Source organism: Hyperoodon ampullatus (genome assembly GCF_949752795.1).
Source record: "Hyperoodon ampullatus genome assembly, chromosome: 3".
NCBI classification, from domain to species: Eukaryota; Metazoa; Chordata; class Mammalia; order Artiodactyla; family Ziphiidae; genus Hyperoodon; species Hyperoodon ampullatus.
In genome coordinates this window covers 41,239,186-41,254,027 of record NC_136916.1, presented here as the reverse complement: position 1 = coordinate 41,254,027, position 14,842 = coordinate 41,239,186, and the positions used below count along the sequence as shown (strand labels likewise).

Here is a 14,842-nt window from a genome sequence, read left to right as displayed (position 1 = left end):
TTGAGCAACAAGTAGAACAATGCCTCCTTTACTTTGAATTTTCAGAGGCCTCTAGAACTCCTAAGCCTTCTTCCCACAGTTGGGGATGTCTATAATTTGTTGTTTACCTCAGCTTTCAGAATCTGTTAAGAGTCAGAAAACAATCAAATCTTTTTTTCCAGTTGAATTTGGCAGCTAAGGAGCACCTGTCACCACGTAGGCCTAGCTTCTGGCTTTATTGAGGAATCTGTTGCTAAGACACAGTCTTAATTTGTTTGCGCAGTTTTCATAAGAATATGGGTGTTTATTCACAGAGAGAAACTGAGGCATGAGAGATAAAGGTTGGTGGAAAATTCATGATGGTAGAGGATTAAACCTCAAACAATGATTTGATTGGTCCCTTTAGAGGCTTTCAATGCATGGTCCCGGGCCCAGGGGCATCAGCGTCACCTGGGATTGTTGAAAATGCACATTCCTGGACCTCACCCAGACTTGCTTGCATCACAGAATTGCTGGGGAGTGGCCCACAGTCTGTGATTTAACAAGTCCTCTAGGTTATTCTGATGTTTGATAACATGTCAGATCCACTGCTCTAGACCCTAGACCCATACAAGTGGGTTTCAACCCTGGCTGTACATTTAGAATCACCTGGAAAACTTTAAAAAATCCCGTCAGCCTGGTGTCACTGCAGACCAATTAAATCAAAATCTGTGGAGATGGGTTCTAGGGATTGATATTTTAAAAATCTCCTCAGGAGATTCTAATGCACAGACAGGATGGAGAAGCACTGGCCTAGGGTATATTTTTGTTGCACATAACAGAAACCTGCTAAAGTAACCCAAGGTGGACATTTTGAAGGAAAAAATTCAAATAAGTTCTAACCAGAGCTGGAAAGCACCAAAACCCCAGACACTTCTTCTGTCCATCTCGCATTTTTCTCCTTCTGCGGCCATATTTTCTGTTTTCTGCTTTTCTCTGCACATTTAATTATCTCACCCTTTACAAAACAACTTCTTTTTCTCATTCACTGTTTCTGCTCTGCTTTTTCATTATTTGTCTTGTCATTGGACCAACTCCCTCCTCCCAACTCTGTGTGACCTTTTGGCTTGAATACCCACAGCTCTAGATTCCAGAGAGATTTATTTTCTCATAAGATTTTTAACTTTAAACTATGAACTAAGGATTCCCCCCACCAAAAAAACACTTTTTTTTTTTGAAGAGAAAAAAAATACTTTTCTGCTAACAGGAAATTTGCAATGTAATTTAAAAATCTCCCCACCCACCCAATAAAATAGTAGCTTTCTATTATTGACAAGAGAGAGGGGGAGGAAAAGAAGGGTAAATTTATGGAGAACAGTTTCAATTCCTTTAGTTCTTAAAACTTTCATCTCACAGATGTTTGTCTGACAACCACCTTGATTCCAGAAATTAGTCTTGACATCGCTGAATTCTTCCCTGCTTGCATAGCCCAAGCAACACACCTATCAGTTCTAACCTGCTATTCAAGAGTTTTCATCTTCTCCCATTATGACCGGGCAGACCATCTACCTATTTACCCTTTTTAATTTTTCTTACACATATGTGTTTATTTATGGCTCCATGCGTGCACCTTGCGTATCCCGGGACATTCCTGCTGTCAGTGGATTCCTATTCAATCAATGAACTATAGGACTTCATCAGATACCAGAAAGTAGCCTCAGCCATCATCTCATCTAACTTCTCAACCAACAACATCGTTGATAACAATTTATTTGGCTTTTGCTGAAGTATTTCCAGAAAACGGAAACTTTTAAAAGTGTGACACAGCACTGCAAGACAGCTATAATCATCGAAAGTTATTTCTTGCTGGTAATAAATATTCAACAACTGAATTTAATATGGAGCTGGAATCTACGTCCATGGTACGTATCCTCCTTCCTTTTGCCTTCCTCTGCTCTTTGAAATGATAGCAAATATATTTATTCATGTTTCAAATGGGAAAATTTGTAAATTTGGAGGGCTGCTATCAAGACCCCACTGAGCCTTCCTTTTTTTCTAGGATAAGCATCTCCAGTATCTTTAGGCAATCTGTGTTTATAAACATTCCCATTTCCTTGGCCTTCTGATTCCTCTCTACTGAGGTACACTAGCTTGTTTTAAAAGGCCACACTCAGAATTAAAAAACACTATATGAGATATAAGTTGACCAGTATGAGGTACATTGGACTCATTGTTCTCCTTATGTATGACCACTTTACTTCTCCAGAAGCAATTTATGATTAATTTTGACATCCATGGCTACTGAGTCATTCTGACAAACTGTCATCTAAAACCTCCAAATCTCTCATTCAAAACCTACTTCTTAGCTAAATGTCACTTTTACTTTTGCCACTGTTAGAATCTAATTGTAGGAGCTGCGTATTCCAATTTAAGCTTTTCTATTTCCAAGAATTCTGCTCTTTTTGGCCCTTATAATTTCTGCTCTTAACTTGTTTACTCTGCTATCAGTTGTCCTCAATTCTGTATCATTAGCAAATTTGACAAACACCTTCAGTTACCTACCCTGTGGGCTTAACTAACTACACAAAGACTACATTTCTACAGACTAAGGAACAAATGTGAGGAAATACCAGGACTTCTATCTCTTTGAAACACACAAATGTGTATGTATCATATATTAATTTTAAGTACACAGATCACACCTCTACAGCTTGATAAATTCTCATGAAATGAACACACCATGTAACCATCAACCAAATCGAGAGACAGAACACCACGGGCAACCCAGACGTCAGACCATAATGCAATGTCCCCCTTCCCCCGAACATAGACATTATCCTAATTTCTATCACTGCATTAGTTTTGCCTGTTTTTGAATGTCATATCAAGGAAATCATATGGATGTACTCTTTTGTATCTAGCTTGTTCTTTCATTCTTAATGCTGGACAGTATTCTGTTGAACGATTATACTACAATTTATTAATCAATTCTACTGTTTACAGATTTAGGCTACTAAAAATAGTGTTGCTGTGTATTCTTGATATCTTCTGGTGCCCAGTATATGCATTTCTGTTGGGCAGGTTCTAGAATATGTGTATATTCAGCTTTAGAAGACACTCCAAAATTGTTTTCTACAGTAGTGGTATAGATATAGTCCCACAAGCTGGGTTCAAGAGTTTCACTTGCTCCATATCCCAGCCAACGTTTGGTGTTGTCTTTTTTTTTTTTTTTTTTTTTGCTGTACGCGGGCCTCTCACTGCTGTGGCCTCTCCCGTTGCGGAGCACAGACTCCGGACATGCAGACTCAGCGGCCATGGCTCACGGGCCCAGCCACTCCGTGGCATGTGGGATCTTCCCGGACTGGGGCACGAACCTGTGTCCCCTGCATCGTCAGGCGGACTCTCAACCACTGCGCCACCAGGGAAGCCCCTGGTGTTGTCTTTTCATGATGTTAGGAGTCCTGATAACCCATTAGATGCAGGGGCATCTCACTGTGGTGTTTAAATTATATTTCCTTGATATTGATGAGGTTGAGTACATTTTCATTTGCTTAATAGCCATTTGGAACTTCTCTTTTGTGAAATATCGATTCAAGTTTTTGCCCATTTAAAAATTGAGTTGCTTCTTTTTTTCTTATTGATGTATGTGTACATTCTCTCTATGAATCATTTGTTGGATATATGTACTGCACATATGTTATTTCACTCTTTGGTTTGCCTTTTCACGTTCTTCCTGGTGTCTTTGGATCAAAAGAAATTCTTAAATGAAATATATCTAGTTTTTAAATATTTTCATTTATTTTTAGTTCTTTTTTTAAAGAGGTTTTTTTAAAATTAATTATTTATTTTTCTTTGGCTGTGTTGGGCCTTCGTTGCTGAGCACAGGCTTTCTCTAGTTGTGGTGAGTGGGAGCTACTCTTTGTTGCAGCACACGGGCTTCTTACTGGGGTGGCTTCTCTTGTTGTGGAGCACGGCCTCTAGGCACGCAAGCTTCAGTAGCTGTGGCACATGGGCTCAGTAGTTGTGGCACATGGGCTTAGTTGCTTCGCGACATGCGGGATCTTCCCGGACCAGGGATCAAACCCATTTCCCCTGCATTGGCAGGCGGATTCTTAACCACTGCGCCACCAGGGAAGTCCCAAGATTGTGTATTATTTTTTAATCCATTATGGCTATTGAATTTTATCAAACGTTTTAATGCATCTATTATGATTATCATATTCGTTCTTTCTTTAGTCTGTAAATGGAATGAATCACATTGAATTATTTTTGACGTTGAAACAACCCAACTTTGCATTCCGATTTTAACTAAATATTATGATGCATACTTGTTTCATTTTTATGAAACAATTTTAGAAAAGTTCCAAAAATAGCACAGAGTACCCATATATACTTCATCCAGTTTCCCCTAATGCTAATGTTTTGCACAATTATGGTACAATTATCAAAGCTGAAAAATAATATTAAAGCAATAGCATAAATGATACTAGACTTCATATGGATTTTACTAGCTTTTCTACCAGAGTTTTTTTATTTGTTTCAGAATCTAATCCATGATCCCCATTGTATTTAGATTTCATGTTTTCTTAGTTTCTCCTCTATGAGAGTCCCTCAGACATTCTCTGTCTTTCATGACCATGATGATTTTTAAAATATTGGTCATATTTTTACTTTTCTTCAATATGAATTTTGTCAATGTGTCTGTTACTGGTGATGTTTACCTTGATCACTTGGTTAAGGGTGATGTCTGCTGGGTTTCTCCATTGTAAAGTTACTATTTTTCCTTCTGCAGTTAACAACATCTTGGTGGAGATATTCTGACACTATGCAAATAATCCTTTTTCTCCACAAATCTTTCTCACTAATTTTGGCATGCATCAGTGGATCTTGCCAGCAACAATTATTACAGAGGCGTTCTAATGGTGATTTTCTATTTACTTCATTTCTCCTGTATTTATTAACTGGAGTCTGTCTGTAAGGAAGAACTATTAAAGCCTATTTCTTATTTCCCCTTCCAGTTTTGGCCCTGTGTCCTCCCCTGTCAGAAGTAAACTTGTCAGAAGAGCTACATGTGACTCATATTTCCTTTTATCCTGTTCAACCCTAAGCACCTTCCAATCTACCTTCCTTCCTGATAATTCTACCAACAGAACTCTTGCTAAAGTCCCCAGTGGTCTTCGTGTGCCTGGTTCTGCCAAGTAAACAGTATCTACCTAAGAAAGTTGACATTTTAAACATGTAAGAAACCAATAGATTTAGTTTCTCCTTTGTTTGGCCATTGTAGGTCTTCTGTGATTTCCATGGTCACTCCCAAAAGAGGAATGTGTTCCTTTACGGTTGTAGCATCAAAGAGACTTTGTGGCAGTCAGAGTCCACTGTGAGCACATCCAATCTCTTGGAAGATGTCAGCTACAGGGTAAGTCATTATGGTGGATGATACCAGATATTTTGTGTCCATATGCTTGCCTTTGAGACATGCTTCAACCATTATTTTCCTAAATAGGCATTTTGATTATCTTAACTATAGGATTATAGTACAAGCAGGTTGAAGGCGTGTGTAACCTCTCCATGTTTTTGATGAATAATGGCTTCTTGCCTGGTTACTCTGAATTTGTTTTTTCTATATGATATGATATGATACAGTGCATAGGACGTGAGAATTGGAGACAGGAAACCTCATCTTAATACCTAACTTTATAATGATCAACTGTGTGACTATGAGCCATTAACACTCCCTCTCTGAACCCCCATTCTTCACCTGTAAAACGAGGATAGTGAAAATACCGTCCTTGTTAGGTATTATATTTATGGAAGGAACAAAATGATGCCTGATTGGAAAGGATCTTCAATAAATATGAAGTGATGAAAAAAATGTAAGGCATTAGACCATCCACATTCCTCTGCTTGAGCATACTATAAAAAGTAGAACAGTGACCCGCTGAACCTAATTCTATTATTTCTGGGTTCCAGTAGTTGGAGCTCTGCTATCCCCACACTGAACCCAAGAGGAGATTAGGGAGAGGTAAGGAAGGAAGGACTCCTTCCTGTCAGGATAAAGTAAACAGGCTGTTGCTTGCTGAATATTAGGAAGAGGTAGAAGACGTCAAGTTATCCAACCACAGAATAAAAACTGGCCTTTGTTTCAAATTTATATAGGAAAAAGAGAAAAATCATTGTGTTGGAAAAACCTAGTTCTCCTCCTGTGTCTTTCTCTTTTACTTTTACACAGAACACTTCATTTATGACACTTCTGGGGACCAAATATTTGGATTTTTCCCTCCACCAAGCAATTCTTTGACACCAGCTGGATATCTTACAATTTAACTCAGTTCTGACACTATCTACCTGGAGATAACATCAGATCCCTCAGGTTAAGGGCTCAGTCCCAGGAGACATGCCCCCATTTCAGATGCCAACTGCAAGTAGTAGGTCCTCAGGTTACCCACAGCTTCTGTCTGACTTGGCTACAAATCAGAGGTTCCCATGATCTCCTCCCCGTTGGGTTCGATTATTTGCTAGAACAGCTTACTGTACTCAAGGGAACACTTACTTACATTTACCAATTTATTAAATGATGTGATAAAGGATACAGATGAACTGTATGGAAGCTTCTTATGGAAGCTTCCTCACATGGGCATGATCATTTATCAACTCCACTTCCAGCCCCTCTCTCTTTCCTAGAGAAGTGATGATCTGCCCTGATCCAGGAACCATTCAGGAGCCCACCCAGAGTCACCTTATTAGAACAAAAGATGCTCCTACCACTCTTATCACATAGGAATTTGCAAATGTTTTAGGAATCTCATGTCAGAGCTGGGGGTGAAGAACCAATATATATTTCTTACTACAAATCACGATATCACAGTTATGATGTTACCAACCTCTTCTAAATCCCTTATTTTTCTGGATATATGAATTTACTGTGTGTGAAATACCTTCATTTACAGGGTTAGTGAGTATTAAAAGAGGTAAAAACCCACCTATTTCACCTACTATTTCACCTGGAATTACTTCCCCTGTGTCCTGAATTTTTTTTCACCCTCTTCATTCATGTCTATTAGAAGCATGACTGCTACTGATCAGTAGAGTTCCCCCAAGGCTATTAAAGCTGAACCAACAGCTTATCCTCAGTGTCCTTAATGTCCTGTTTACACTAAGGCTCAGCTAGAGTACTGGCAGTAAACCTCAAGAAGCTTAACTGCTTTATCTTACTTAGGAAACTAGTTTAGTAAATTAAAACTTTCATCTGGGCAGGTCATGATGACCTTTATAAAATTATCTATTATGAGTGGTACATCTTAAACTAAAAGAATCTATACTATCCAATCTTAAATATAGAGTCACCATGAGTTTTAGCTCTCTTTTTCCAAAAGAAAGTTAACAATATTCATAGATAATAATAAAGCTTACCCCAAAGACTTGTGATGATTAAATGAATTAATGCATGCAAAATACATAGTAAGCATTCAGTGAAAAGATATCTATTATAATCTTAATATTTGGGAAACTGAAATTAAGTTTAAGGTACAGAGCAAGTGTCAGGGGAAGAGTTGAATGTCCCAAGCCTTCTTGCCCCACCCAAACCGGGCGACCCCAGGAAACATTGAAGCAGGTCTCCAGTGGATCAATTCATATGTAGAGTTCATCAATTTCCTATTCATTTACAAAACAAAACGTAACAAACAAACAACCTCCAGTTATCACAGCTATTATCATCTTCATTGCTCACTCTGACATAGATGTATTTGTGTGAAATCAAAAGGGAAATGCAATGAGGACTTTACTGTAAATGAGATAGTTTGGAGCCCATTATTTAATGAATGGATAAATTGCCGCTATGGAGGTGTAAGAGGGTACTGCCACTGCACTTTGTAAATCTCACCTCCTCCAGGCTCCAGTGAAGGGATCATAGCTCATAGAGCTCTCCAAGATGCACGCCATTAATTTGAGTGTGTGGTTATTTGGAGAGGGGCCGTACTAGCTAAGAAAACAAGGTTCACCTAAGTAAGAAAGCAAAGATCATTTAAATTATGTCAGATTAAGTTTTCACAACAAGGTAAAACATTGATAAATTATAATTACATTCATGTATTCTTGATCATATTATATATATATATATATAGCAACTAAAAAATATATATATTTACTTATATATATATATATATATATATATATTCTATTTATGTCTGTTTAAGCAGTTCTCTAAAGGCCTGGACTAGCAGATTCCATTTATTTCAGTGAATAGTTATGAAGTACCCTCTACAAGCAGCATAGATTCATGTGCAGAGATTTTCCTGTGAACAAGACACAAACTTCTAGGCTGCAGAGGAGATAGAAAATAAACAACAAATTACAGACACAATAATTTAACTGTAATTGTGATGAGTACTCTGAAGGAGAAAAATGGGGAGAGGGATCGCAGGGAGAGAGGGACAAGAGTGGATAGATAAAATCAATTAGGAGGCAATTGGAGAAACTCTGAGGATAACATTAGCATTTCATTTCCCTTAAAATTATGATGCTTTAGGTCTGGAGGCTATGTAAGAACTTAGAGCTCATAGTAGGTTATGTTAATAATTACATTAATATATATTTATATCATATATCATATAATAATTATATTAATCCTTATATTAATATAGTTAATGGTTATGTTAAACATGACAGTAAGAACCACAGATACAATATTAAAAGATTTGCTCTATGTTCTAGAAATGAACAAAACTGCATTTCCTTAACAATAATTCCTTAATTTATGTTCTCATCAATTTGTTCTGCTTCTCCATCTTGTCCCTATAATTTGTCCAAAGACCCGATGCTATACTGTTTCTTATCTAATGTATATAGTTTTATATTATGTTCTGGTTTTTGGAGATTCTGTCAACACTGAAGTGAGAGAACCCTTCTCGTTCATGTCACAGAAGTTCTGAGCTAAGTGTAGTATTTCAGCTGTCCCAAAGACTTGGTGTACTTTCAACTCTGAGACATCATCTTTGGGGGATGGAAGGGTCCAGTGACTAGAAGTCCCCTCTCTGTCAATCGGAGAGTGGCAAGGGTCTACTGATGCCTTCTAAATGGAAATTAAGTGATCTCACATAAAGCTTTTCTACCCTAGGAAAAGATGGTATATATGAATCCAGAGAGTGTGAATTTTTAGAAGTTTTATAATTGGTCCAGCTTCAGATTTATGGATCAGAGAATGAGACTGAAGTGTTCATTTTGGCAGTTCCAGTCCCTCAGGAAACAATATGTGCTCCTGCTCAAGAATCATCAATGGCCTGTATGTCTGAGATAAGGAAAGTTCAGCTAGAAAACAGTGAGGCTTGATGGAGCTACTCTCTAAATTTCAGTTCCCTGTGAAGTCTGTGGCTTTCCATGAGACTCAACTCAGCAATGTATGAGGCTGAATGTATGTTGCAACCTTGGTCCACTGTGATGCAGGAAGATGGGATTGAAAGATCATACTCTTTGGAGTTGGCCATATTGGCATTTGGATCCCATTCCAGTCACTTTGTAGTTGGACTTGAACTATTTCTTTCTAACTTTTCTAAGCCTCAGTTTCCTCATCTTTAAAAGTATTAAAAAAAATTGGTGTCCATTACTCAGGATAGATAGAAGATTTATAGTTGCACATATTAAGTGTTTAATGTATTGAGATGCTTAATACATACTGAGAAGTTGTTTTTTATGATGCATAGCCCCAATCACCGGCAACTCATCATAATTTGATTTTTTTTAATTGTAGACTCTTCCCAAAATCCTTGATAAACTAGCACCAGCATTCACCTTAAGCAGCTGCAGCTTCCTCGTGGAGAAATCCCGAGCCTCCACAGCACGGGTAGTGGTGTGGAGAGAGATGGGGGTGTCCAGAAGCTACACCATGGAGAGCAGCTACTGTGGCTGCAACCAGGGCCCCTATCAGGTATGTGAGGCTGCGAAATATCCATGCTTTCTGTCTGGCAGCAGTACACTGTGATGCGGAGCTATCACACACCTCTTGTTCCTGCTCTCTAGCCTGAAAGAGGAAGGAGTCTCTAGGTAGAGTCTGGCCCAGCTCCCTGATCTTGCCGAAAAACTAGTTCAGTGATTGTCTTCCCTGGCAGCACAATCTGCGTTGATCCTGGAAGCAATTTGTGCATGCCTGCTGATTTGGTTTCTCAATCATCTGCCCTCGCCAGCAAGTGTCAGGGGAGCCTCCCTCAGACAGGCACCCCCCCACCCCGGCTTTTATGGAACCTCTGCCTGGCCCTGTTTTATGCATGAGAACATTTTCTTTCCTTTTGCAACAACTGGGACCAGTCCCCTATACATCGTAAAAAAGACATAGGTCAGCATGTAGATATTATCAAGACGTAGATTGTGTTTCTCTGTCTTCTGTGCTTATCTAAATTAGCGGCTCTCTGTTATCCTGCTATCACCAGAGCAAACAGAAGCATGTGCATGACGTGGGTCTCCCCAAGATGAGTGGGGCTAGGACTCAAGTTCTAACATCGAGGGAAATGGCTCATATAAATCGTTTTCTTTCTACAGTTATATTAGCTCTTACAGTGGGCTGTTCTAGCTGCTTGTCCCACTCCCTCACTAGAGGAGCATAAATAAGGGACATTGTGACAGTGCCAGGGTAATAGACTCTTTTAAATTCATTAGGCAAACTGACAGACTACTCCTTGGTGACTTCTATTCAACCTCAAGAATACCTGGACCTCACCAGCCTTAAAGCTCATTGTGTTGGCTTTGATACTTTCCTGGAACTGCTAGGAAGTGCTTGGCATCTCCATAATCTGGCGCTTGCGGAAATCTGTTAACTATCAAAGGCAGTCCAGGGAGTGACAGGTGATAAACATTATCTAACTTCCCACCTGGTCCAAGAGATTTTTCGACACAGGGTTACTGAACCACCCATTTTGACCTATTAATTCTGTTAAATAGCCAGTTAGTTTGTCTACACAGTGGCTTGAAAGAATTGTTTTTATTACTGAATTAATAAACTGTTAGACTGAATTAATCCATATTTATCCACATTAATCCAATGCAGAGTAAGAAGAGTGAGCTTGTTGGAGAGACATGGGATTGGGCATCCAAAGACCTCACTCTTCCACTTACCAGCCGTGCTGCAAAGTGCTTACCTCTATTGAACCTATACATTTCATATATCAAACGCAGATATTAATAAGGATTCGTCTCCTTCCTACTAGACAAAATTTTTGTAAAGGCCAAAAGAAAATACGTATACAAATATAATTGGAGGTTATATCATCAGGAATCTGTTCATTCTCTTGACATTCAAAACCCATAGGACTGGAAAAAAAATAAGCCTGGAATATTGTGACTCTAAGACCTTATGGCTATAGACTTGTGCCTCTCTAGCTGTATGCTTCTTGGAGACAACGCCACACATCCCTCACAGATTTACTGGATTTGTGACTTTCATTGACTTTGTTTCTCCAAGCACCAATTCAGGCTAACAGCTTCTAGTCACATAAGTATCAGTGCCATTCACAGTAAATCAATCAGACACTCAAAGGCCCTTGAAGCTGTCATTTGAAAACTAAATGACTCATAGGTTCAGGCCCTCACCAACTCTTCGTCTTCCATGCAACATACATACTGGCTGTTGGAAATGACAGTGAAAGAGGCTTGTCCAGTGGGACAGCTTTCAGATATGGGCTCAGCATTTGCCCTGGGAAATTTTCCACATGGCCTTTGCATGGGGTCTCTATAAGGAAGAATGGAGAAGAAACTGACTAGAGAAAAGCCCTAACAGTGCCAGATCTGGCTTTGCTTTAAAAATCCTATTCTCTATATGAAACACCTCTCTGAACCGGATAGGTTTTCCCCTTCCCTTTGTTTTTCTCTCCTTACAAACATTGTCGAGTAACTGAGCAGAATTGCAGACAGTGACCAAGAGGATGGTGAGTAATTTTATATATGGGGGTTGGAGGGGCACCCTGGGGAAATGAAACCAGCCCAGAGTTGGATGTTTTGGTGATTTTTGTTTGAGGTATATAATGAAGACTACAAGCTATAAAGCAGTATAGAAATTTCCATCCTCAACATACTGCAAATGATTTTTGTACATTGAGAAGCTGAGTCCCAGTTGGGTCCTGAGGTTATTATTCTAAGGTCATCTTTCCATTTTTTGTTTAGCATTACCATTTATACAAAAGATGGAAAATACTTAAATATACCCACGAGGGGCATTCCTTCCTGCCTTCACAAGAATATAAACATTTTTGCAGTTTCTCTGGTTAATGCAGCTTTAACGTAGTTCCGATCATTTCTCCCAGCACACTAAGTACCTGATCTGTTAGTACTGAAATGAAATAGCATTTCTTACAGTGACATTTATGTTGGAACTGCATTAAAGAATATAAGCTATCAACTTCAAATAATTATTGTTAATATGATATTTTCCCTTCTGTTTTCCAGTCTATAGTTGGCTAATTAAAAAAAAAAAACTTCTCAGCTTTTGTTGTTTGGAAGATATAGTCTCTACTGCTAGGTTATATGCTTTGATCCATAATTTGTGTTTAATGTGCAAGTCCCATCTGCTGAGAGATTTACTTTCTGTATTAGGGACTGGCCCAAAGCTTTGGAGGCTGTTGAAGGGAAAAGCCAAAATGGAATGATGTGTCCTTTGGGGGCTCATTTTTTAGAGTCATTTTTCAGACTCTACGTGGACAGCTGTGTGCTTCGCACTGAGTTGAGTGTTTGCGACCTGGAGTCACATGCATGGTGTGTTTGCACATGCGAAGGCATGTGACTGGCTCCCGTGGGCTGCTTGTGGCTTAGGAGGATAATGTAAAAGCTGCCACCCAAGCAGGCTGTTAACATGCTCCTTGACAGTGCTGCTGACTCATGGGACGGCAAAGAGGGTCTTAGAGGAAGGACAGAAGATGGGTGACTCAGCTGAGGTTTGAAGAGTGACTCAACTGGGTGTTAATATTCTCTACCTGCAACTGCTTGCCTTGTATTGTGGACCCTCAAGCAATCCATCCTCTTTACCACCAACAGACGGATCTTTCAGTAACCCAAACCTATTCAAGTCAAGTACTGCCCATAACCCTCATTATGTCTAGAGAAAATCCAACTCCTCATCTTGACGTGTAAGGCCTTTGACAATCTCCTCATTCATTTTTCTGTACTCAGTGCCTTCTTTAGTATAGAATAGTTGTTAGGTATCTGTGTTGACTGACCAATGACTGAATGGATAAGTGAGCAAATGAATGGTGATTTCCGGGTAGGGTCAGATGATTTTCCTCTGTCCATGGATAATTAGAAAAAGGAGAAGAAATCACCATGGTCCAAATATGACTAGAAGCCATTCTAAAATGGAGATTTTTAAGAGTTGCTGTAATTGGTGGAAATGGAAAATACATGGGTGAGAGAGAGAAATGAGTAAGAATGCAACTCTGAGACCTCTTAGGCCGGTCACTATATACATGATTTGAGAGCATCTAATGGATTCTTTCCCCGAGTAAGGTGACTCCAGTCCAGGTGTGGAATTTCACATGGCCACATTCTAATAACAGATGATGATTAGAAAGGAAGACATCCGCCGTGCATGTGAGAGATGCTGGGATGTACCTCCTAGATCCCCCTGAAGAGGTGCTCATTTCCCCAGTGGCTCACAGCTGTGTCCATCACCAGAAATTACTTGTAGCTGGCAGAAACTGCCTTGACCAAAGCCATGGCTCCTCTGTGTGAGCCTGCATCCAATGGCTGGTCTATATGGGGTTACAATGGCCTGGCCTCCTAGCCTTAGTTGGGAAAACTCCAAAGTGGGTGCCATTCCAGCTCCAGAACTCCCTGTAGGATCGGTGGGGACCTCTGTTGCAATTGCACTGAGGTTCAACCTCCTCCTCTGCCCAATTCTGCTTTCCTCACCACTCATAGGTGTTGTTATGGTGAGAGCTCCCCCAAAACCCTTCTGCAAAACAAATTATAACAGTATTTCACAAAGGCTTAACTTAGAAAACATAAATGTTGGAACTAAGCACTTGAGCTATTAAAGATGGTTTGATAGGGACAAATTCATAGAAGAAATTAAATCATCTCAACTTGGCTTTCAAGCCTCCCGGTGCCCTCTCATTCACATTCTGCTCCCCTTAGCTGTTTTGGGAACACGGCCCACACAGAATGAGAGACTGCAGCTAGGTACAGGGCCTCTTGCACTGGTGCTCTACTGCTGTTGTGGTCCAGAAGAGAGATTGAGTGTATTAGTTTCCCACGGCTACCATACAAATTACCACAAATTAGGTGGCTTAAAATTACTCTGTAATGGTTCTGGAGGCTAGAAGTCCAACATTAAGGTGTTGGTAGCACCACATACTCTCTAAAGGCTCTAGGGGAGAATCTGGTCCAGGGCTTTCTCTTAGCTTCTGATGTGTCCTGGCTTGTAGATGCATCACTCCAATCCCTTCCCTTTGTCATCACATGGCCATCTCCACTTGTCTGCCTCTGTCTCTGTGTCTTCTCTCCTCTTCTTATAAGGACACCAGTCATATTGCATTTGGGACCCACCTATTCCAGTATGGCCTCATCTTAACTAATTATATCTTCAACACCCCTACTTCCGAATAAGGTCAAATTATGAAGTTCTTGGAAGGACACTAATTTTGGGGAGACCTATTCAACCTAGTACTCTGGTCCAGGCAAGAAAGTACAGAACATTTAGATCCAAGAACCAAAAAGAGGTTTTTATTTCTGTCTCCATATTTCTGTGCTGTGAATCCCCAAACAAATGATAACTACTCTTGTTTTCTCTCTACCTCATGATCAAGAAATTAAGAAGTTTAGATTTTCTTGGAACATTTTGGAAGACAAATTGGAGAGTCATGCCGTAATTAATGAATGCTGATTAGCGCTGCTTGAGTATTATAAC

At 39.6% G+C, this 14,842-nt stretch overlaps 1 protein-coding gene across 1 annotated transcript in view; it reads left to right on the top strand.

Annotated features, from left to right (window-relative positions):
- AGBL1 (AGBL carboxypeptidase 1) overlaps positions 1 to 14,842 on the top strand; it is a gene marked incomplete at both ends in the record, with an annotated part of 599,032 nt that overhangs the window by 483,131 nt on the left and 101,059 nt on the right. The window contains 2 exons of the mRNA XM_079699372.1: positions 5,243 to 5,374; positions 9,704 to 9,880. Coding sequence (XP_079555498.1) covers positions 5,243 to 5,374; positions 9,704 to 9,880 — 309 coding nt within the window. The remainder of the gene's footprint in view (positions 1 to 5,242; positions 5,375 to 9,703; positions 9,881 to 14,842) is intronic.